We start from the raw sequence: 23,864 nt of genomic DNA, 5'->3' as shown, positions 1-23,864 counted from the left end.
CTTGCGCACGACTCCAAATTTGGCCGAAATGTTCGCAGCAGTGTCTACTACCCCCGAATGTGTTTTCTCACCAAGCCTGAGAGGTGGTCCAGGGCCCCTATGCCTTAAATATGGCCCTTAGAGATGGAAAGCAAACGAGAAGAAAGGGGGTTAACCGAGGGCCCCGATTTTATTAGTCATATCATGAGAAGCCAACAAACACTGACACCAAGGACCACACAGGGGAAATTACTTGTGCTTAATGAATGAAAATAAAGAAATGATAAATTAATGGAAATTAAAGTGGACAAAAAAACCCACAACCCACAACCTTCGCGAAATGCAAAGGTTGTGGGTTCAGTTCCCACCTGCGGCAAGTTGTTTTTTCATCCACTTGTTTTCACCCACTGCGCAGGTCTCTCGAGACCTGCGCAGTGGTTGCATTGCGATTCCGGACACCGTCTCATTTGACAGTTTTACAGGTGCTGACACTGCTGTACTGACATGCGCAGAACTCGACGACGGCGAGATCATTCGTCAGGTTTCTGCTGCCCCGCCGTACGATGACTCTTGAGTTGGAAGATGACGCACCATGTGCTATGCTGCCGTCGTATGCGGAGTGTGTACAAGCAGTGACTGTGCTTTCAGCCGCCTATAGTGACCGTACGACCCTCTCCGAGATTCAGGCTTATCTTATTGCGCATAAACGGAACAGTGTGCAATGGCGCATTTATGATTTCTTCAAGCCTACTGCCGAGCTCGAATAAGTGCATGGAAATAAGTATAAACCCCATGCAAGCGATTTTTTGCGCGACAGCGACAAGCGACGCGATGAAGATGGCTGTCGCGTTCGCTCGTCACCCAGAAGTCAAACTCCAAGCGAGCGACCGCTTCGCGTGACAGCTCTCCAGTGTTTCCGGTATTAGGGCATCGAGTTAACACCAAACCTGGTGTGGCACTTGCTATAATTATTTAAGTTGATTTGTTTGGCTGTACAAAGCAACGTAAAGTATTTCTGAAGGTCTTGCAATAGGTTTATTTTGTTTACATATCAAAATTTGGTAGTTTGCTCGTTCCGTTTGTATACTGAGAAGCGCACACGTGCGCAAACCGGTAGTATGTCCCCAATGTAAATATCCCTTTCCGGCTGCCTACTACTGGCTAGTCGCTCATAGCACTTCCGGGCGATGAGCGACGAATTCTAGACTTGCAGAACTGAGCGATCGCGCGACAAGACCGAGCGATCCGTTCAAGTGATGGCCCGATCCGCTGCTCGAAGCCATTGCTCGTCGCTGTCGCGCACAAAATCGCGCTCATGATTTTTAGCCTATAAAAGGATTTCGTTCTTTTTTTCTTAATCTGCTTTTTCGGACACCTGTTTATTCGGACATTTCCGCAGTCCCCATGAGGTCCGAATAAACGGTCGGCGACTGTATAGGTGCACTCCGCACTTTTCCTACAAAGCATGTGGTTTTTGTTCAACTTTGCGGTCCTCAAAGCACATTTTGCAGTTCCGCCTTTTTGGCATCTTCTGAGGATGGTCCGATGATAAGTCCAAGGAGTGTACTTCACCAGTTCGTTTTGAGTCATGCACCTCTTCCAAGACCGATCACTCTCAGCGTAGCTGGGCAGCTACAAGATTATGCATCCAAGCATACCTGTTTTCATTTTTGCAGATTGTCTTTATCGCCTCTGCAGAGAAGAAGAGTAGAAAGAAATCCCACGCCATTGTAAATTGACTTGTGCTGATCCATAGTGCTGGGCTGCGATGTGCTACGGGCGGCCTTCTTGGCGCGAACAGAAGTTTCTTTCCTGCCGATGGCAGCACATCATAACCAAACGAAGTATGCACCCTGAAGGTAATCAGTAGAGCTCTCAGGAAGCAAAACGATCGGCAGATAAGTGAGCACAAGGAAGGAGACCGCTCAAGGCTGTAAACTCGCCAGTGAACAGCTCTGGATATCCCATGCAGACTCAAAACATTGTCGCCGTCATAGCTTGAATCTGTTTTGTTGTCATGTTCGGAACCGTAACTCGAGTCCTCATCACTAAATTTAAGCGCGGATGCAGCATAGTTTCGAGCATGACACTATTCTTGTGACACAGCAGCATGGGACGACGCCATGGGAGCGACTTTCGATAACTGCAGTGACACCAGCAGCGTCACCTTGTGCGATTTTACAGAAGCGAAACCGCAACTCTTGAAAACTGGTTGAAAATGCCAGGTCCACATGCTGGACATGCGGCGGACCTTCAGAAATACACTTTGGTGGAGTTAAACGACTCGGGCTCCAAACCAAAGCTCACTAGTGAACAGCTGGCGTCATCTTCGGTTAATTATCACCGCTCAGAACTGTCGGACGGCAAAGCCAACAATATAGTTTAATTCTGGACTTGCTGGGAGTCATTTGATTACAAAATTTTGATGCTAGTGCAGCATAACTGTGAGAGGCAGACTTTCTTTCTAGAGCGCAGCAGAAGGTGACAGCCACACCTCTTTTCGCTACAACATATGCACATTAGTTCACAAAAAGGTCTCAAAAATCACAACATTGCCGGAACGCGAAAATATAAACTGATTTGGAAAGTGCAGTGCCTGTACTATCTACTCGATGGCCTTAAGTGGGTAAGAAACGGCTCTATGTCGAAATCGGCGATCTAGAGCATTGATCACCGGTGATTGATCTGAATAGGCGTGGCAATGAAAGAGTTAAAGGGGCCTTGAACCGCCCCTCAGGCCTGGTGAAAAAACGCAGTCTGCGGATAGCATGTGCTGCTGTGAACATGTCAGCCAAATTTTGTAGTCGTGTGCGGTGCGTGGATTTCGCAAGCGGAGCGGGTAGTCACCTTTCTCTCAAACGCTATCTTTTCAACAGAAGCCTGCGCCTCACTCTTTTCTGGATGCCTTATTTCGTAATATAGCAGATCCTCATACGCGGCTGCTATTCGCCTAGTCGATCTGGTAGTTGACGATGAGAATTCGGTGCATGCATTGGCAGTACTTTCGTAAATCTGTATATCTATCTAGACTGCAACAATTTCAATATACGTGGGGCAACCACATAGCAATGCCTTTTACAGGATTATATGCTGCTCTTATCCACCGTACATGGCCTGCTGCCCCTGCTCATAACATGTCTGGAGCATTGCTCCGACCACTGAGAAAGTGTGAAAAGTGAGAAAAAGAATTGCATGAAAAACATTGTTAGAAAATCACGGTGACGGAATATCTGGGCCAAAGGCAAACGTGTTGTTACGTTCGACCTGCGGGGGCTGGCAATTTTCGGGGAAGCAACCGTCGAACTCTGCCCGGCCCGCTGCAATCACTCACTTTGTGAAAACAAGAATGCGCCTCGTCAGCAACCCTTTGGCGCTGGCATGTCTGCTGCGGCGACTCGCTTTGTAAGGACGACAATACGCCGCGTCCCCAAGCGAGCGGCGCCGGGATGTCTAGACGCAGTCGGCGGACCAAGTATTGTTAGTGGATTCACCATCACCGTTTGTTTGGAGCGGGGGAACTCCTGGAAGGAGGTGTTTTGCGGCGCCGTCTCATGGGTCTTAGAAGTCGTCAGTCAATGGACAGACACGGCGGCCACTGTCTGCGGGGTCAACTCTGGGACCAAGAGGTGCCTGCTCAGGGCAAGACCCCTGTCTGCGAAAACCCTCACTTTGGTGTGGTCAGTGAAACCTGTGCGGAAGTGAGTGTTATGGTAAACCCTCCTCCTCAAAGGCGGGTTGGCTACAATGACTTTGGACGCTCCGAATTGGTTGACGGTTGAATGGCCGTTTTCCCTCACCTAGGGATCTAGGGAGGACAGTGTTTATAAGCAACCGTGGTGCGGCTGCTGAGTGTGCATTCTCTTTCAGTCATGCTAGACGGATAAACTGTACCGTTCTCATGTAGATACTGTAAATAAATCCCATATTCCTCATTCTCAATGAGAACAAGTCTCTCCCTTCAACGACGTCCTCAGTGTGGATGAGTTGGACGACAGCATGGGCCAGCTACCATCTATTTCATGCCCGACCCCAACCATTACAGTATGTGCACACAACAAAGCTCTGACAAACTTGCGGTCATATTCTTGGATGATAACTTTTGAGGATACTTTCATGTTCACATTATTTCTCGGGACTAGTACCGTACGTGTTGTCGGGCGGCAGCGTTTCCGCACTCTCACAACATAGCATGCTTGGCATTGCGCCAAGAATGCAAACGCTCGTAGACACTGACACGTCTTCTGCTAGTCATGCGAAACTGAAGGTATCCCTGAAAGTGACGATCCCAGAATGCAGCACAACCTCCTTAACCACATGTGGTATAAAGTCACTTTTTTTTCCAGAGCGAATCCGGCATTTTGAACACCCGATTGTACCAACTTTTTGGTACTGATGAAGAAAAGCACAACAAACAAAGGACAAGATAGAAACATGACACTCCCCCTCTCATCCCTTGTTTATCTTGCTATTGGTAGTATGGAACACCAACTCACCCAGCATTCAGTACTAAATTACTTTTTAATTACTTTTTCATGGCCCCCATCGAGTCCCAATTATCAGTCGGCAACTGTAATTCATTTCACCATCATCTAACACCTTCACTGACATAAGCAGTATATTTTGGAAGCATTGCTAGCATGTCCATTTGACTTCTGCGGTCTGCAGGACCTATCATCTCAGCTCACTTTGATAATCATCATTGGCGCTTTGTGCAGCAATATTATGTGCTGCTCTTGTTTTAATATTTTATTTTGTAGTGTAAGTCAATGTTTACTGCAGAAAAATGAGGAGTATGTTAAGCTGAATGACCAAAATCACAGGGTATGAAACTATAAGTGAAACGGGTAAAGCCCTTGTGCAAGCGTAAAGAACCAAACTGAATTTTCGCAACAAGGCAAGCTATTGGCCTGTGATGCGGAAATGACAAGTGTATTTCATGACAATGCATGGCGCACATCAGAATAAAGCAAAAACACTGAATTGGACGCTCCCTAATGTGAAAAACCAGATAATTTGAATTCTCTGTCTGGTTTTGGCACACAACACAAGCATTACTCTATGGCACCAAAGGTTCACTAATTCAGAGGTATTCAGTGGTAGTACTTCAGTTCATTTGGACAAGCCGTGAGGTGTGGTGAGGGTGGAGTGCCGCACACCGAAGATGCAAAAGTGGTGCCAGCAAACAGCCGAAATGGAGGAAATCGCAGACAATCACTGTCGAAGGTAATGGTAAAGTCGTTGACGCACTTTGACAGCAACATGCTAGCATTATACTTCTACTAAATGACGTGACTACTACATCATGATAAGTCTATCAGTTGCCGACTAGTTCATCGGCAAAGAAATAATCGCACGATATGCGAGGTAGTGAGAGGCAAGTTAGATGCAGGCTAGAAGAAAAGGCATGCAAGCAACATAACAGAGGCTAAGCTCTTGCCACGCATAGCTGTTCAGGGATATATACTTGCATGTTTGTGATAACACAAAGTACTAAAAAGTGCAAACGTTTGTTAATCTTGCTCTAATGTTGAATTCCAATGGCAGATCCAGATCAAGTTTTTCTGCTCTGTATGGAGCAATCCTATTCCAATCGCAGAATGGGAGCGTGAGCTCTGTGTTCCAATGGCAGATTGGGACCAGCCGATGATCCCGGATTGCTCCGTGGAGCAAAAATATTTGCTCCGCCGAAATCAGCAGATTTGACTGGAAGTCCTCGTGACGTATTTCCTTCACCCGCCTCTGCTTCCTGTCACGGTCGCCTGTTTCCGGTCGCGGGCAGCTATGGACGACATGGGAAACGTGGACACCGCTTCGCGCTCCTAGACAGCTCCGACTCAGACAGTACGATTTCCAAGTCGAGTGATGATTCTTCTGACAGGGGCAGTGAAATGGGGTGGTGGGTTGTGCTTCCAAGCGCTTGTGCCTCTCTCTATCCTAGCGCCCTCTCACTTGATTTTCCTGTACTAAGTGCCCCCGCGGGAGCGCACGCATTCCCTTCGCAGATATGGTGTGAGCAGATGAGAGCGATCTAAGTCAGAGCGATGCGCTCCGTTCGTGATCTGGCCGAGCGCTAACGATCTACCATTGGAATTCAACATAAGTCTATCTCAAAGCTTTTTCAATCAAACGTTGAAGCACTGAGCTCCTCGCTTATCTGCCTAAACAGAGCCACACAATGAGACACCTTGGCAAGGGACTGACAGGTACATTTGCAACCCTGACTCCCACAACGACTGTAGTGGTAGTGTTCGAAAACACTTACTCTCACTGCTGGGGTTGTTCACGGTGATGGACGACTCTTCAGCAGGGACAGTTGCAGCTGGAGGTGGGGATGGAAGAGCGAGCATGCCCGCTGGCGGCATCTCGAGCACCCTTGGCAATTCGGGGCGTTGCTTTTTAGCTTGGTTCCAGTGGAAACAGTAGCAACACCGGAATGCTGGAATTAAGTGAGAAGTGAGAATGAAGTGCTGGAAGGGGGTAAGCCCACATGTAGACACTGTGAAGGCAGTACAAAAGGCTATTCAATTAGTCATTAAAAACATGGTGTGCCTCATGGACTCATTCTGGTACTGGGAGAACACTCGACCTTCATGCACTCCGTGGCATTTCTTTTTGGCTAAGGGCTTGTTGGTACGGCACGTCTTATTTTGTTAAGTTGTCCTTCTGCGACTGACCAGTCGGTCGCAGAAGGACTCAGAGTAGGTGCATGGTACAAGCACTGACATAAACAAAAGAAAGATTGTTGTCAACCCCTACATACACGGGTTCTCCCATAGATTAAAGAGGATTGCTGGAAGGAGCGGCATCAACGTTGTATTTTCAGCACCTAATCAATTGGTCAGCCTGTGTAGAAACACAAGGCCAGAAAGAATCGCACATACCGCATGCGAAAAGGAGCATAAAGATAAATTCACTGACTGCATCGCGGGTGAGGTATACCACATTCTTCTTGGGTGTGGACAGCCCTACATTGGTCAAACAGCTAGATGCATAAATGACTGGCTACGAGAACAAAATAACAAAGTAAACAACTTGGCCGCTGACGGCTTTCTTGCCATCCAATGCCAGAGATGCAAATGCAAACCTAGATCTAAAGAAATAGTCATCGTGAGTAGAAGCAGGTGTGAGATGACGCACTTGACAATAGAAGCTAGACCCATATCAACATTTGGTGACGCATGCATCAGTAAACCTTCCATTTCATTATCCTCAAAAGAGCTCAATTATCTTTGTTCACGCTGAATGTGTACATGTCTGTGAATATGCGAGTAAAAAAAAAACTGCCTACATGTGGTTCCGTTTATTTTCGTGTTCATTTTTACCGAAATTCTACACATGTTGTATGACGTTTTGAGGGTTTATATATAGCGACGAGAACGGGAAATAAATCTGTTGTTGAAAGTTGGTGCTGTGTGTATCAGATGTGCCTTTCTGTTGTCCTTCTTCAGCTTGCGCTACAACAAAATAAGACCTACCATCTAAACCTATGAGCAGAATAAAGTTATGCGTCTCTCTCTCTCTTGTGCAGCCTTTGCATCTCCCGACTTTCCCCTTCCCAGGATCATTTTTGAATCCAGGCGGGAATCATGATTGTTGCAGTGATGCGGCCATGAGGAGAGATGGCGAGAGTGCTAAGCTACCAGTGCCACCTGATGGCATGGGTGGTACGGGCACACGAAGAACATGCTTGCCCTCTTTAGCTAGCTACAAGGCGCCGACATAAACAGACCGACCATGCTCTAAACAGTCAGCATTGCTCGACTATTCCATGGATGTTTTTTTACTCATCACATAAGCTTGGAATTAGTAAGGCTGAATGCGATCGCACACATGAACTTTGGTTTCGAGGAGACAACTCTTCAACTCTTTGTTACAGCAAGGTTTAACTGTAATTGGATCAAACTATGATTAATGGCCCAGAGCGACACACAGGGCATGAATACTGCAAGTGGACTCCGGATTCATTTGAACTCCCTGGGGTTCCTTAACATGCACCTAAAGCACACGAGTGTTTTTTGCCTTTGCCCTTGAAAATGGCCCTTTGAAAAATGGCCATGGCAGCTGGGAATGGCAGCTGGGAATGGCCATGGCAGCTCTTGCTTGACAGCAGAACGCCATAGCCACTTAGCCACTATGGCAGGTAACAGTAAATAATGCATTTACTAGATGTACTCCCGTAATGAATGCAATCACATAATAAACGCACCCCTAACATTGGTCGCGTGCAGCCCAGCAACCTAATGGCCCTGCTGTAGTTTTTCGGGGAGACTAGAATCTTACTTTCGCACACATGTTTAGAGCAAATGCACTTACCATATTTACTCGATTCTAACGCGCCCTCAATTGTAATGCGCAGCCGTTTTTCGCAACCAGAAAAATTAAGAAAAAATGCTCTTGATTGTAACGCACACCCGCTTGCCATGACCTAAAAAACAAAAAGTCCTTTACAGTACCACGCACCTCATTCTTTCATACAGAGATACAACTTTCTCTCATTTGGAAAGAACAATGATTTACTCCAAATGCACTAAAGTTGCAATAAATAAGAAATGTCACAGTTTCACCCAAAAGGCGAAGCATCGATTACGATAGCAGATTAGTAGACAGCTATATGAAAAGTAAGGATAGTACCGTAAAAACCGGAATATAGGTCGAACATTTTTTTCAAAAAGCCATTGCGAAAAGTCGACCCTCGTCTTATATGCCAGACATTGGCGGAAAAACTACGGAAGTCTTGCAACAATGGGCGGATGAAGTAAACAGCCCACTTCGCCAACAGCAAAGCCCATGACAACCTGGCGGCACAGCGCCAATTTGTAGTATCCGAAAAGAGCATTCGGAAATGGCGGAGGCAAAAGCAACATATTACAACTTGCAGCAACCAAAAGAATACGTTATTTCGTGGGCGGATCGCAGCGGACCGCAGAACTGGAAGACAAGGTTGCGGAGTTCGTCTGGGAGCTGCGTGTAAGGTCGCTGCCTGTGACTGCTGAATGCATCCGTTTGAAAGCGGTAGAGATCGTGCGCACCTATGGACTTGGCAGCGAGAAGCACTTGTCATCCAACTCTAGTTTGGACGACTCTGATCAAAGGCGCTGCTCTGATTCGGAGTAGTGCTTGCGCACTTCGTGCCCTTATGTGTACTGTACACCCGGCCAATTTTTAACAGTATCACGCGTGTTTGTCAGCCCCTTATCATCACGGCACAGAGTTGTGAAATAGCGAAAGTAAGCGCATGTGTACACATGCGCATATCTCATTTGTTTCGCGGCTCAGCGCCGTTAATAAGGTGCTGAGAATCACGCAGGTCGACGGTCGCGCAATACTGTTAAAAACTTGGCTAGGTGCACGTGCGAGCAGCGTTTAAATACGTACTGCCACCATTGTGCAACCGGCTGATTCACATTTGTTTAAGGTAAAGGTGTCTTTTGGTACTTTTGCCATTGAAAAAGATCTTTTTTTTTCATTTTTAGAATTTGTTAGTTGGGGGATCGACCTATATTCCAGTCCGACCTATAGTCCAGTTTTTATGGTAGTTTTATCGGCTATATAAGCTTTTAAACATTCGCTTACTAGCTAAATTAACAAGCATGGTGTCAAGCGCGCACAAGCAAACACGAACACGTCTCACTCAATGACCGAGGAAACTCCTTATCAAAACGCTGGAGCAAGGAAGTGCAGTAGCAAGAGAGCGGGAATTGGCCTTTGTGCGGCCTCTCGCTTCAACGCGAAGTAAGTGACGGGAACACAGCGCGGTACGCTTAGTTGCGTAGACTCTTGTCTCTGTGGCAGATCGCTTTCAGGATAAGGGCTGGGCAGCCGCGCCGTACGTAGCAGCCGACGGTGTAGAACGCCTCTCCTGTTTGCGCCAGTTCCGCACGCAAGTATTGGGAACTCCGAACGCCCATGATGCGGCCTGATTTCCGTCCATCTCCACACACGTGATCGCTTTCCTTTTAATTGCGGCATCGTGATGAACTCGGCATGTCTTTGCAGTTGGCGCTTCCATGCTGATAGAGCAAACGCAGGAAACAGGAAGATGGACGGTGCACTAACCTAAACCAAAGGAAGCACTGCCTAAGCACACATACCTGGAAGAAGCTACTGCAGCTAGGCCGAAGCATGTACAAGGCGGCCATTTTTAAATGCTGATGGCGATATGGTAATGCAGACTTAGGGTCGTACTCGATTCTAACGTGCACACAATTTTTGGATTCATTTTATCTGGAAAAAAAAGCTCGTTCAATTAGAGTGAATACTGTAATCTTGATGCCCATTGCTGTGTCAGCACATCCCAAGTAGAGGCTATGGGTTTGATGTTGTGGAGTTCTCCTCCCGTACTCTTCGGACAAAGGAACGACAACACAGTAGTGCAAACAATCACAAGGGCATTTATTGCACCTTTCATAGATCAATGCCTGCTAGCCGAGTTGCTATCCACAAAACATGCCGATGGGCGCGCGACAAATCTAGAAGTCCGACTCACCGCGACCGGTTTGCGAGCGAATATGTTCGCCCCATGCTGGATCCCAACGCCTGGTCATTCGCGTGTACAATCACGCGGACGGTGGCGCATTCCAAGGCGGCCACGCGAGGCGGTCTCGCAGAAGCATGGGTCGGCAGCGCGCGGGACGTCCACGCTGTTTGCCGACCCGCCGGGAAAGAGCAAGCGCCTTGTCTCCTGGCGCCCAAGTAATCTCATCTCGCCTGTCGGCCGCGTTAGCAGCGCAACACTCGCGCCATCTCTCGCACCGTGCTTGTACCACTCTGACCGCCGCGGGCGCCAGGCCACGCGAGCCGTGCGGGAAAACAGCATATCAGGGGATGCGTGAGAGTCGCGCATCCCCACAATGTTTGATGATGGAGCAGCTGATGGCGAAGCCATGAGGAAGGAACACTGGCGGCAAGAATGAGGTAAGAACAGGCTGAGCGTTATCCCCCAGAGCTCAATCGTCATGGCTTTCTCTTCAGCTGCTCTACCCCATAGTCCCTGGGTGTGTGAGCAGTGCCAACACATAACGTCAGGCCGGACCAGTGCCTGACAGGAACGAAGGATTTTCTTCCTCCAAGCTGACGGGCATAGAGATTAAATGCGCTTGATTTAAGTGCGTGCTTCAGGGCAAACTATTTTAGTTACATAACAAAATGACCAGGTTGGCTGCTAACACACACATACACACACAAAGAAAAAAAAAAAAACTCGATAAGATGGCGGTGACACCTAGCGGTCCTGAATATGCCACGATAAACCAGTCGCACATGTCGGAGAGCTAGAGTGCCTGTGCGAAGGCACCTCGCAGACTTGGGAGAGTGCAAGATGCATAACTGCTCTCCGCAACAGATACTTGATGTACAGTGGACTCTCTTTAAGAGGAACCTCAAGAGACCAGGGAAATTGGTTCCATTTATCGAGAGTTCCTTTTACTGGGAGACAAAGCTGAATACAATTGGATGAATACAAAACCAACCAATCATGACGATGGCGTTCCATCTAAGAGGCAGTTCAGTTTAAGCAATTTCTGTTTATCGAGATTCCATGGCAATAGAATAGTGTGCTACGCACGGCCAAGAGCGGCATCGGCCAGCGCTCGGTTGGCATGGCATAAGTTACCGCTACAGTGCTAAATTTGCGTGTTTGTTGCTTGCTGTTCTGCCTTTCTTGTATTTTGCAGAGTGCGAGGGGGGATCATTGCAGTTAAACCATCTACTTTAAGTAAAAGGCCATGGAGTATGTGCTGGAGTATGTGAATCATGCTGCTGGAAGGCATTTCGATGTTGACTAAGTCTGTGTGCCCTACTGGCAGAAGTAGCACTACAAGTCGCTTGCCCCAAATCAGACTTCTTGTGCCTTTTGAGGGCAGAAGAATGACAACTTTCCTCGTATGGAAGAAGTCCTTGAATATGTCAGGAGTCTGCGAAAGGAAGGCAGTGTTTTGCAAGAAATCACCTCCACGGGTTTTAAATGGAGCAAAGGGTGGATCATATGGTTGATGTGATGTAAAGGACTGTGTTTGAGAAGACGCACGTTGCTTTGTTAACGACTGCCTCCTTGTTCCGAGGAAAAGATCCTTGCTTTTCACAAATTTGCAGAGGTCTGTGAATATCCGACATTTTGAATATGAATCAAATAGACCATGCCGTTTGATTCATATTCAATTAAACAATTGACTATTTGAAGTTGTTAAATATTCTTTCTATTCGGATACAGAAACGAAAAACAACAGTTCTTGGAGTGTACCGTGAAAAAGACTGATGCAAATGGAGACTTCTATGAATGATTCTGGTTCAGGAGATATGTGGTTGTTGTGCATACGGTAGTTCCAAAAGAAAAACATCGACATCACTTATGCACAATACTAGTTACCAGACTTTCAGTAGGCAGGTCTCACCTTGGGCAGCCTGCGATTTCACTGCCTCTTTTCAAGAAAGCAAGTTATCATTTGGAAAATCTCACCATGTTAGTATTCCTTGAAAACTTGTGCAGTGCTGTAGTATTGGACTTAGGTCCTTCAATGACCACTAAACTGCTGTATTTAAAAAAAATATATTTATATTACTACCAACGTGACCGTGCACCAGGTGTGACTGTAAATGTCACTATGCACCAGATATGACTGTACTTTCCTTTGTTTCTCATATACAATCTCCTCAGTTGACCTGACATGTGGCTGTTGAAGGTATTCAAAATATTAAAACATAAGCCTTTTGTTGTGGAACAGACTCTGTGAAACCTTTCATTTCACATTTTAGAAATTGGGGATATTCGATATTCAGGGGTGGGATTGCCCAAAGTCATGTTGGAGCAAGTAAAAGTGCATTTTCGAGCAGTTTGCAGCAGATAAACTTTTGTTTTCAAGCAGTTTGAAGCAGGCCAATTTGAATTTTGGTGGAATAATGGAATATGGCAGTGCACTTCAAAATCACGACGAAACACAGGATAAACCAACAAGAAGCATGTAGCAGAAGCTCGCTTTGTAGCTTGCAGCATACTAGAATATGGGAAAGTGGGTCCAGCAGCGGCACGGTGCAGGCTTTCCTGTAAAGCCACAAACATCTGTATATAAACTACTGTATTTACTCGAATCTAGGCCGACCCTGATTCTAAGCCGACCACCTAAAGTCCGAAGCCAACAAAAAATATATATATATATTACCTTGAATGTAGGCCGAACAAGAAAAGCGAGGACAGTGTTCACAAAACGCAAACAGCATTTATTGAATCTGAACGTGCAGAGCTCATTCAACGTCGTCGTCACTGCTAGACTCGTTGCTGTGTTCCTTGTCACTGTCACCTTCAAACAGTGCACTATCTTTGGTACCGCCAAGCGCATTAGATATGCTGCACTTTTTAAAGGCACGTACGATCAAAGTACCTGGGATGTCATCCCACACTGCAGCTACCCAGCCCGCCAGCTGCGATAGCGATGCACGTTTGATGCGGCCCGTTGCCGTTAACATGTGGTCTTCGTCAGTCAACCAGTCCGTGTAACATTTCCGCAGACGATACTTGAAAGGTTTGTTGATGCAGACATCAAGTGGCTGCAATTGGCCTGTCATGCCGCCCGGTATGACAGCGAGGTCCGTGTTCGCTTGGGCGAGCGCAGCCTTCACGTTGTCTGTCAAGTGCCCACGGTAAGAGTCGATGACAAGGAGCAAGTTCTTTGTCAAAACTGCTCCTGGACGCCGTCGCCACACAATCTTAACCCACTCTTCCACCATCGCACCCATCACCCACCCGTTCTCATTTGCCCGCACAATGACATTTATTGGGAAAGTTTCTTCAGCAGGCAGCGTCTTCCTTTTAAATATCATATAAGGAGGGAGTTTATGTCCATCAGCTGCGTAGCACAGCATCACAGTTGCGCGCTGCTTCTCGTAGCCCGCAGAGTGCCCCTTCACCTCCTTGGCACCCTTTTCATTCATGGTGTACGCCGCTGGCATATCGAAATACACAGCCATCTGGTCGGCGTTGCCGATTTGCCCAAGCAGGGTGTCTACCAAGTTGACATTGCCAAATTCCCCGAGTTTTCCAGGTTTTCCCTGAGTACCTTTGCAAAATTCCCTGAGTGATGCAGAACTATGTTTTATGTCAAGACGGGCTGGAACCATGTCGCCAGATGCTGTCACTCTCTAGTAAGCATATGAAAAAGTAAAAAAAAAGACGACTTAATCCAGTTTTAATACTAAGGAGTTGTGGTTATGTTATTCAAAAAGAGAATAGAAGTGAGGGGTTAGTAAAATGCACAGCAGGTAAAATATCTCCGAATAAAATTGCAAATGGAGTCGGACATTCTCAAATATGAATAAAAGGGAGATGCATAAAGAAGCAAATATTTTCGAACATGAGCTATTTTTATCAACTGATAGCAAGCTCAGTGGTATGAGGCCCGAACTTTGTCACAATTGAGATTCTCTCTCAACAGCTCGTAAGTGAACCTCAACTGTCATATTCAAGACAGTTTAAAGCGTTTCACTGCTTTAAAGAGTTGATTTTGGTTTGGATGAGGGACACCTGCATCTCGGCGTCAGCCAACACTTCATTTTTTGAGCTCAAGCTCCTTCAAAACGGTGGCAGCACGCTTCTTTTCCCATTCATTCCTCAATGCGTCGTTGTCCCCTCCAACGACGGACGTTTTTCTTGTTGACGCCGAAGTCTCACCCGGCTTGAAGATTCTATGTCGACTCTGTGGCTATCACAAATTTTTTCTTGAAAGTGGCACTGTAGTGGCATCTCCTGCTTGGTGCCATCGTGATAACACCACGCCGCACACCGATACGGCCGACACGACACAGGTCAAAATGGTGACCTCGCTTGTGTACGGTTGGCTACTGGTACAGCTAGTAGCGGCTGCGATACTGACTTTTCTAGATGGCGCTAGCTATGCAACATATTTAGCAGTTTCAATGAAAAATTGGCGCGTTTTTTAAAATCCTCGAATCTAAGCCGACCCTAGAGTTTGGAATATGATTATTTGAAAAGAACTATCAGCCTAGATTCGAATAAATACGGTATATATTCCTGCACTGGACACTCATGACGATAGTGGAAAATGTTCAGAAGTTATGTGGTCCAATCGATGTGGTGACATAATTTCTGCGTGACCATGTGCCACCGCAGACCCAGAGAGCCGCAATGAACCCTGGGCTGGTATAACACAAAACTATTCCAATCTGTTTTTATTGTGATGGCAATTATATGGACACTCCAGACGCATTTCTGCCGTCGCTGTCATGTTCCGTTTAAAGTACAGGGGCGATAACATCGTCGCCTCACGCTGTACTCTGTATGCGCGAGTGAAAGCGGGCGAGGGAGAGCTGACGGCGGCAGCTCAATTTCACGCGTGCAAGGCAGGAAAGCGGGAGGGATCAACCACCGAGAAGAGCAACCACCAAAGCATAGCGGTGTCAGCTTCTATATGAACACCAAATGCGATGATTCCATCATGCCCCATGTGCTTCATGCTTTGGCTGCGAATGAAAGGAAAGCGTGTGAGGGTGAGGTGAAAAGGATGGGGGTTTGATGAGCGCCATCTTCCAACGCGTCACCCCATGCATGCAAGGAAAAACAACAGGGAGGGGGGGGGGGGGGCATTAGCATGCTTCTCTCTTTCTAGTGCATATGCAGTCCGCATGCCCTGTTTTAGAGGTAACCTGCCGCGCCGCATATGTGTGCAAACAGTGGCCATGCCCTGTTCCCGTGCCTTGTTTTCCTGCGCGTTTAGTACTGGAAGTTACACATTCTTAAGTTTTGGAGACAAGTTGAAGTGAGAGGCACACAAAGCATTGCCAGTGCTTTTCATGATAGCGTCGCCCCACTACAGGTGGCACCATTAGCCGAGGCGGGGGGGGGGGGGGGCAGAGTGGACGTGAAAGCAAAGCTGGTTTCGCTCCGTATCCCCAATGTGAAGATATCGTCGACACAGCACGAAACCATATCTTTCGTTGCCGACTCTCAAATTCAACAAGATTAAATTTTTCTAATTCAAATTTGCTTTTTCTGATTGCCCGATAATTTTGCGACCCTTTCCCTGTAAGAAAAATGCATCGGCGACTGCACTTGTTTGCATAAAAGCTTGAATTTCAATGCAATGAAATTTCGATATTATGAAGCAAATTTCCAGTTTTACCAACTTCATTATATCAAGGCTCTGTATTCAAATTTGATTCAATTGGAAAATTTTGCTATTCGAACACCCCTACAATTTTGTGATATGCCTGAACGGGACAGAGATTTTATCCTCTCACAAATCTGAAACATTGATCAGAGGCTGATAACTTAAACATGCTGATGAGAAGGATGGTCGAGAAAAGAGGTGCACAGGGCAGGCTTGTCAAAAACAACAATGGGTAGCAAAAAGATACGCTTCACTGTGATGCTTGCGATAATGGCAGACTGCCAGGTGCTGCTGTCGCAAGTTGTCTTCAAGAGGAAGACTATATAGGTAAGAGGCCAACTTCCCAAGATGCATACAGGTGAGCACCCAAGAAAAAGATGGGATGATTGTTGATTTAATTGTTTGCTGTTTTCAAAAAGTTCCACTGAAATTTACCCAGCAAACACGTTCCCGAACTTTGCTTCAATTTTTCAGGAAGAAAAGTGCATCCATTATGCGAGTATATGCAGTAATACGATCATGTGGAGGATGAGGGTTCGGCTCCCACTGGGGGCAAGGCATTATTTCGCCGACTTTCATTTCCCTTTTATCATTTCTATATTTAAAATAAAATGACAAGTAATTTCCCCTGTGCGTCTTTTGGCTTCATATGGTCGTGACTAACAAAAACTGGTCTCCTCAGTTCGCCCTCTTCACAAATATGTTTTTTTATTTCTAATGTTAGAAGAGACACACAAAATGAAAGGCTTATGTGTAGCAGAAATGTTTAGCATGTGTTTGAGTCCTGCAGCTCTGCCTTTATAGCAAGAAAAAAAGCTGCCTGCGAAACACAGAGAAGGAAGGAGGCATTGGTCTAGTGTACCAAAGATCGGGAACAGAGAAGCAACAATGGCTGTCAGTACTCACACAGGTACTCGTATTCTTCCTTGAGCGCCATTCCGTTATGTGAGCAGCAGCGGGTACAGATGAGCGCGTACCGGTTGCTGGGGCCCTCTCCCACGAGAAAGTCGATGACTCTGTCGAAAGCCGTCCTCTCTCGAGGCAGGATTGGCCGGGGCAGGGTGGGCACCGGCAACGGACCTGGTTTGTGCACGGTTGCGCCAGCTTTAACTCGCAACAAAAGCAGACAGGATGCTCAACATATACAGGCGACAGGGCCAGTGGAATTACAACATTCGGAATAGTAGTTAGCAAACTAGAGCAAGAATGGTTTAACCCTCGTTAAGCCTTTCAGTGTCGGGTTTATCAGAGCTAACGCATCCCCTGCGGCAGGCATTTCTTCTCAGTTAACGTGATAGCGTTAAGGAGCCCGTGTCGCAGAAAATCCGGTGTTGGCATCCCGCACCGGCGTCCAGCGTTGGACGTCGCCTCGGCAAAAAGAATTTGAACCAAATTCCGAGCTACGCATAGCCAAACACTTCTCTACCACCAAAGTTGCTTATACCTTGTCTTTCATTCTTTACAAAGTTATTTCTCGGAATTTTGAGAACGGCAGCCTAAAAACAAATGTAATGGAAAAAAAAAAGCACCGGCCGCGCATGTTTTTTATGTTAGCTCTTCTCATACTGAAATATTAAATGTGCGAAACAATGACAGGAGACCGACCCATGCAAGAGGCCGCTTTTCTACCACAAAGCTCGCCTTCGTGCACACTGCTCGCAGCCAGCGTTTCCTGGTAAACGTTAAGGTTACATAAGCTGCAGTTGCCAAGAAGCATGAAAAGCAGTAAGGGGTCTTTGAACGCTATGGTGTTCCAAGCTTAAGCATCCTTCAAATTTTTTGTATAAAATGAACATTCATTTTTGATTGTGCAGAGAAAAAATATTACACGGATACTGGCAAATGCTTTGTTGGAGTGGTTTCCACATTTGTATCTGAGAAAAGGAATGTCAAAAGAAACATGGCTGGAAAGAAATGCAGAAACGTACCGGTATGACAGCAACGCTGAAAGGTGTAACGGCGAAATCAGTTCATTCAGACTTGCTCCCTGCCCTTCACCTATTGATTTCAAAGATCATAACCTACCAACTTGGCCAGCTTGGCGTTTTGATTCCCTCTCTGGTCCTGGCAAACATGCACATTGCGCTATGGCACTGGAACCAGTGCGAAGAGTGCAAAATGCCGTCAATTCATAACGTACGAGTGGTGCCAGCCTCAAATGAATACACGTGACTAAGCATGCATCGTCCTAATGATTTCATTAATAAGAGAGGCGAAAGTGGCCAAGAATGGCATGAACTATCAGGGGACCTTTGCACATTCATTCTATTTTTTTTTTTTTTTACATTTAGTAGTGCCACATTGGCCACTTGCCAGTGGGACTGCTTGGTTACAATGGCAGCTACGCAGGCATGGAAACATGATGAGGCTGACTTTGGGGGCTCCTCCTACTTCATTTAAGACCGATGGTAAAGGAGAACACAGGCTCCTCTGCTTGCTTCAGTTCAGTCTCGGCTTCCCACGTCTTTTTTCCTCGTCACTTTTAAGGCACGCGACATTACAGTAGCTGTTGATGCATCGAACCTTCACATTTGGCTCAGATTTGTCCGAAAAGCAGTGCATGGGAGTGAGAGATATTGTTTGAAAAATCTCTTTCGTGGTTTTTGGAGTTCGAATTTGGGGGAGTTTTTCTTTATTCAAATACATGACTTTGAAGGGACCAACAAAGCAGTTTGACTTACCAGTCAATTTGAATTAAGAGATTTCGAATTATCAGGATTTTACTGTAATACATAGCTAGTAGCACGGGTGTATTATCGCTAGTCACTCCTTTACTCTGTGGACTGTCATAAAATGTGCAGTTTCACATTCATCTGCTGTCGGTGTAATGGCCATCTCCCATACTTTGATGCCAGGATTCAAAAATGAATCCATTCGCTTATTCTTGATACCTGAATGACAGAATGCACGCAAGTTTCTGTGCTAGTTGGGGGTGGATGTGTGCAGATAACATGTAGAAAGCTTACCTATGCCAGGAAGCGGTGCTACCCTCTTGGTCATTGTGTAACGAGCGGTACTCACACCTGCCGACATTTCGGGGTTGAAGTCCTTTGTTTGGAGGTTAGTGACACAGCATTGGTGGATGAGTGAATATCTTTATCCTAGAGAAAATGCATGCATGTTGAAGGGCTGGCAAAAGAGGCAGACCTTGTTTAGAAGCTGTCCGTGAACTTGGCCAAACAGATTCGTTCCATTCCTTAACTATGGCAGTCATGATATTTGCAGAAAAATACTGCAAATGTCTTCCCTCTACCATCTCACATTTTGAATTTTTGAGCTCAGTGCGTTAGCTATCGCCAAGTAGCATTTCCTACAGCCAGTCGCACAGCAGGAATGTAGAAGTGGCAACGGTTTTGCGTTCCCTTGAGGCAACATGCGGCGTGCCGACGGAAGCGCCATATCATCCCTCTAGAGCAAACTACTCTACGAAAAGGGTCTATATGTAAGTAACTGCAGGATTAGGTTTGCAGGCTTTGCGTGCTTTCTCGTTAGACTCTGCATCATCAGATGTTGCTACCAGCACTGTTCCTGCTGTACTACCTCTCTGGTAAACCCGGCATTCCGCAAACAGCACTACACTTACGGGCATGCTAACGCTCTCGCAACTCATCAAGGTCATGGTGCCCCCTCTTTGTAGGCGATGCAGTCTCCTCACCGTGTGCTTGCTGCCCGTTCCTCGACATGCCTGGGGCAACCACCATCATGCGGCGCTCCTCAAAGGGAGCGTTCGGCAATGAGGAGGAAGGCATCTTGAGGTTCGAATGAGGTAGCCGGGCTCCTGGGCGCATGGGGGTGCCCTTGATGGATTGGGGGATCATGCGCCGGCGCAAATCTACGCATGCCAAACACACCTCTTTTTAGACACACACACACAGGCAGAAAATCCTTATATCTATTATACATTCTATTATGTACATATACATTAGTATTCCTTTGGGTGTTATGCATCATTAGAGAAGTTTGATAAAAGCGTAAGGTTGTAGGAAGCACCCAGTGCACAACGAGGCTGCAAGACCGCAATGTGTAGAGTTTCACGGAAAAAAGTCACAGGCCTGCGCGGCACATAAACTGGAGAAGCGGCACCAAGCACTACAGGCCTTTGTGGCGAAGTCTCTTCACATCGTTTTCACAAACCAGTCTGCACTGTCCGCCCAGGGTCAATGACAAGCAATGCTAATGAAAATCATAATGATGATGATGATGACTTATTGGAATCCCCCTTGAAACAACACGGTGACAAACCGTCACCGAGCCTGCCAATGACGAGGATGATAATTGTTATTTATTGGCATCCCCTTCAAAATGCGGCCGTAACATAGCTGCCTGGCCAGCTTGATTCAATCAGGTGCACAATATACATTTTTCCTAGCATTTTCATACACATCTCCTTAAATTTCCTTTTCTTCCTCAAACCTTATCTAACTACTTTCTACCGCTACCTGTGCATATGCTACATGGTGTGCCACCTGGTGCAATAATATGCAAATGTTAAGTGTGCATGTATCGACGCTACACGGAGTGCATCACACATTGCACGTCTCCTTACATACTAGGGCGTGTTTATAGGGTATTTTCCCGCTGCAAGCTAACAAGCGTTGGCGTGGTTCACTGGTAAAGTAGCCGACTACAGCGCAACAGACCCAGGTTCAATCTCGCCGGGAAATGGGCATTTCTTCTTTATTCCTAGTGACAGCTGCTACAGACACCGGACACCCCCGGCGGTGGCGGTGGCAGACACCAAACCGAAACGGCCATTGGAATGAGCCCATAACAGCTTACACTGCAAAATTACTAGATGGGAAATCTGGTGCCAGTTTATGATAGTGGAACTTTGTAAACACTGGGATTTCAGGAGCATGACTAAAGAAGCGTGAGCAAGAGGCTTACATAAAAACATCCATAAAACGCAGATAAAAGGCACCTGTGTGTGTGCCTTTTTATTTTCATGTCAAGTTCACACTTCTTCAGTCATCCTTCTGGTGCCGGTGTCTATGGCAGCTGCATGGGAGTTCAGCCAAGCACGGGAATTGTGGAAAGTAGATGGATCTGCCTCAGCTTCATCTTTCTGGCTTAAAATGGCCTTGCAAATTGATCCCATTCAACATTATATTGCAATATAAGTGCAACAATTCGAATTGGTTATGCAGGTGCGCAGTCTTATTGTCTTTATGCGTAAAAAATATCACTATTAAAAAAAAAGTTTGGCAGCATGCTACACTCCTGTATGTAACATGTGAAAGCGAAAGCCTGCTCCACACTTGGTATTGCATTAAGTTATGTGATCGAAGAGGTGAGACTCCTTTCAAGACATAACAAGCTGCAGCGTGAAGCACACGTGTGGCAAGTCATTGTCTGTGAGCCTTGGCTTCCTCTCTACGTTGCCGTCTCGCATTATCGCGTGGCTGCTTTCGCAGTTCAGCTTTTTCAGCTTGTTTTTGACGCTTAGCTGCAGCTTCATGTGCTCGTATAGCGGGGTCATACTTGTGTCAATGATGTTTCTTTTCGACTTTACGTTGCATCCTCTCAACAGGGGAAAGCAGCACTCACGGTCGAACGCCTAGCTCCCGCTGCTTCATACGCCGCACCTCGTTTCTCGCTTGGCGAGCATTCTCGAACGTAGCGTACTTCCGAGGGGGGTATGCAATGCTTTACTGTTTATTGTGGATACTCGTTTTGAGCTTCTTCTTTATTGATACGTATGCTGTTCTGTGTGTTGTGTGGGTGAAGTCAATGAATGTATGAGCCATTGCTGCTGATGACAATTTTTGTACCATTTGACTAGATGATGCATTAAGGGTGTATGAGCCATTGCAACGAGCCACTTAATGCTTTCGCCTTAATGACAGCAGAACCCATCTCACCATGACTGTCGACGTTCATTCGATTAGCATTCAAGCCATGTAGTCGTATTGCTGAAGACACCTTTATTTACAATCTGCAGTGGTCAGCCCGCGATTTATATTGCTTTGGCTATATGCGATACAGTAAAAGCTCGTTAATTCGAACTTCAGTAATTCGAATTTCGGGATAATTCGAACCGTACTACTTGGTCCGGCCTAGCTCCATAGAAGTCCATGTATAAAAAAGCCCGTTAATTCGAACGTGAGTTGGTTCTGCCACGGTTAATTCGAACTACGCGCCGCCGCGCCTGGGCGGCGTGCCGCCTGGCACATGGCCAGAGCAGGCCTTGTCGCGAGGCTGCAGCGGCTGAGTTGCCTCCAAAATGGGGAGAGAAGGAAAAAGCGGGTAAAACCGGTGCCAGCACCCGGCGCAGAGGCTGGAGGGCAAGGGGTGACTCTACCTCCGAGAACTGCGGTTTCCGGTTTTGAGCCGCCGATCTCAGAGGCCTAAGAATCTTGTCGTATAGCTGCAGTTGTTAACCGATGGATGGCGCAACCAGCACAAAAAATACAGCGAATCCAGTACATCGCAGCGCCGCTAGCGCTCGAGAATTGAACGAATAGGAGGAGCCTTCGTCAACGTCTTTGTCCTGAACTCGCGGTGGTCTCGGCCGCTTTCGGCAGCCTCGAGTTTTCTAGTTTTCGGCGCGCTTACGACCTTTGTTGTGCGGATCGCTTGAAAAGTTAGGCCTCGGTGGTGTGCTTCGCCGTGCTGACGTGCGGTTTCAGAATGGCGTGCGCCCGCGGTAAATACTACTGCGCCAAAACACTGAAGGATAAATGCGACATCTTACGGGAAGTGGACGCCGGAGTCTTGTCGAAACAAGAAATCGCCAAGAAGCACGGCACCTGCGCACGGAGACTGCGTCACTAGCGTCACCGCTCCCATGTCGGACGTTCTGAAAGACGTTTCCTTTGCCGACTACGTAGACGTGGAAGCGAGCGCAGTTGTCTGTGGTGTGACCACAGACGAGGACATCATTTCCCAAGTTAAAAACATAGAGCCTGTCGCTGCCAGTGACGACGACGAGGAAGACGACGAGGCACCGGTGCGGCCCTCCGCTGCGGAAGTCATGGCCGGACTTAATGCCGCCCGCCTGTTCTTCAGTTTTGAAGAAAGCGAAGAGGAAGCCTTCCGCAACATTCGCTCTTTAGAGCAGAAAGTGCGTGCTGTTGCCTTCAAAGAAAAAAAGCAGACCACAATTACGGATTTTTTCAAACATTAAATTGAACTGGCGCCATGCCCTGCTGCTTCCTGGTCGCGGTGTCCTGTTTTTCTTCATTGCTTTCGTTAGTTCGAACTTCGTTTAATTCGAACTGAGATGGCGTCCCCTTGCGGTTCGAATTAACGAGCTTTTACTGTATACACTGTCTCTGGGATCTGCCCGCTTTGCTATGACACTCTCGCTTGCCAGGGTCACCAATGACCATGACGGCATGACAATGACTGTGTAACGATGGCACAGTGACGACGTTGGAATGACAAAGGAATGATGATGATAGTTTAAAGACATTTACGACAACATTTAAAATCCCAATGTGACTGATAGTGTCCCCTGTTTTACAATATACTTGAGAGTGCATGCATTAGGGTTGACACTAAAAGGGAGAATCAGACAAGATTTTCATTTCAAACTCCTATACAGGCAGAACTCAAATATCTTCTTAAAGGATTTCTTTCTTGACTACTATCACACCTACAATACTGTGTCATCTGTCACAAAACCTCATTCTGTAGCTGCATATGCTTCAAATCGCTTTGATCACAGTTATAAGGTAGAAATTGATTCACCTCACTGCATCTCTTAATGTTCATTGGTCTAACAAACAATCTTTAACTTAACTTTCCCATACAGAAGACAGAAGCAAT

At 46.6% G+C, this 23,864-nt stretch overlaps 1 protein-coding gene across 4 annotated transcripts in view; it reads right to left on the bottom strand.

The window, feature by feature from the left end:
- Lnpk (zinc-ribbon metal-binding protein lunapark) overlaps window positions 1–23,864 on the bottom strand; it is an 81,482-nt gene that overhangs the window by 16,893 nt on the left and 40,725 nt on the right. For 3 of the 4 annotated variants that reach the window (XM_075693511.1, XM_075693513.1, XM_075693512.1), the window contains exons 6-8: window positions 19,750–19,926; window positions 17,001–17,174; window positions 6,242–6,415 (exon numbers count right to left, since the gene is read on the bottom strand). In XM_075693511.1, coding sequence (XP_075549626.1) covers window positions 6,242–6,415; window positions 17,001–17,174; window positions 19,750–19,926 — 525 coding nt within the window. The remainder of the gene's footprint in view (window positions 1–6,241; window positions 6,416–17,000; window positions 17,175–19,749; window positions 19,927–23,864) is intronic. The other variant, XM_075693514.1, reaches the window with a different exon arrangement.

The sequence above is a fragment of the Dermacentor variabilis genome, chromosome 5, assembly GCF_050947875.1.
Source record: "Dermacentor variabilis isolate Ectoservices chromosome 5, ASM5094787v1, whole genome shotgun sequence".
In the NCBI taxonomy this organism is placed as follows: Eukaryota; Metazoa; Arthropoda; class Arachnida; order Ixodida; family Ixodidae; genus Dermacentor; species Dermacentor variabilis.
Note: the sequence above shows the minus strand (reverse complement) of the source record. Positions and strands in the feature narration are given on the sequence as shown.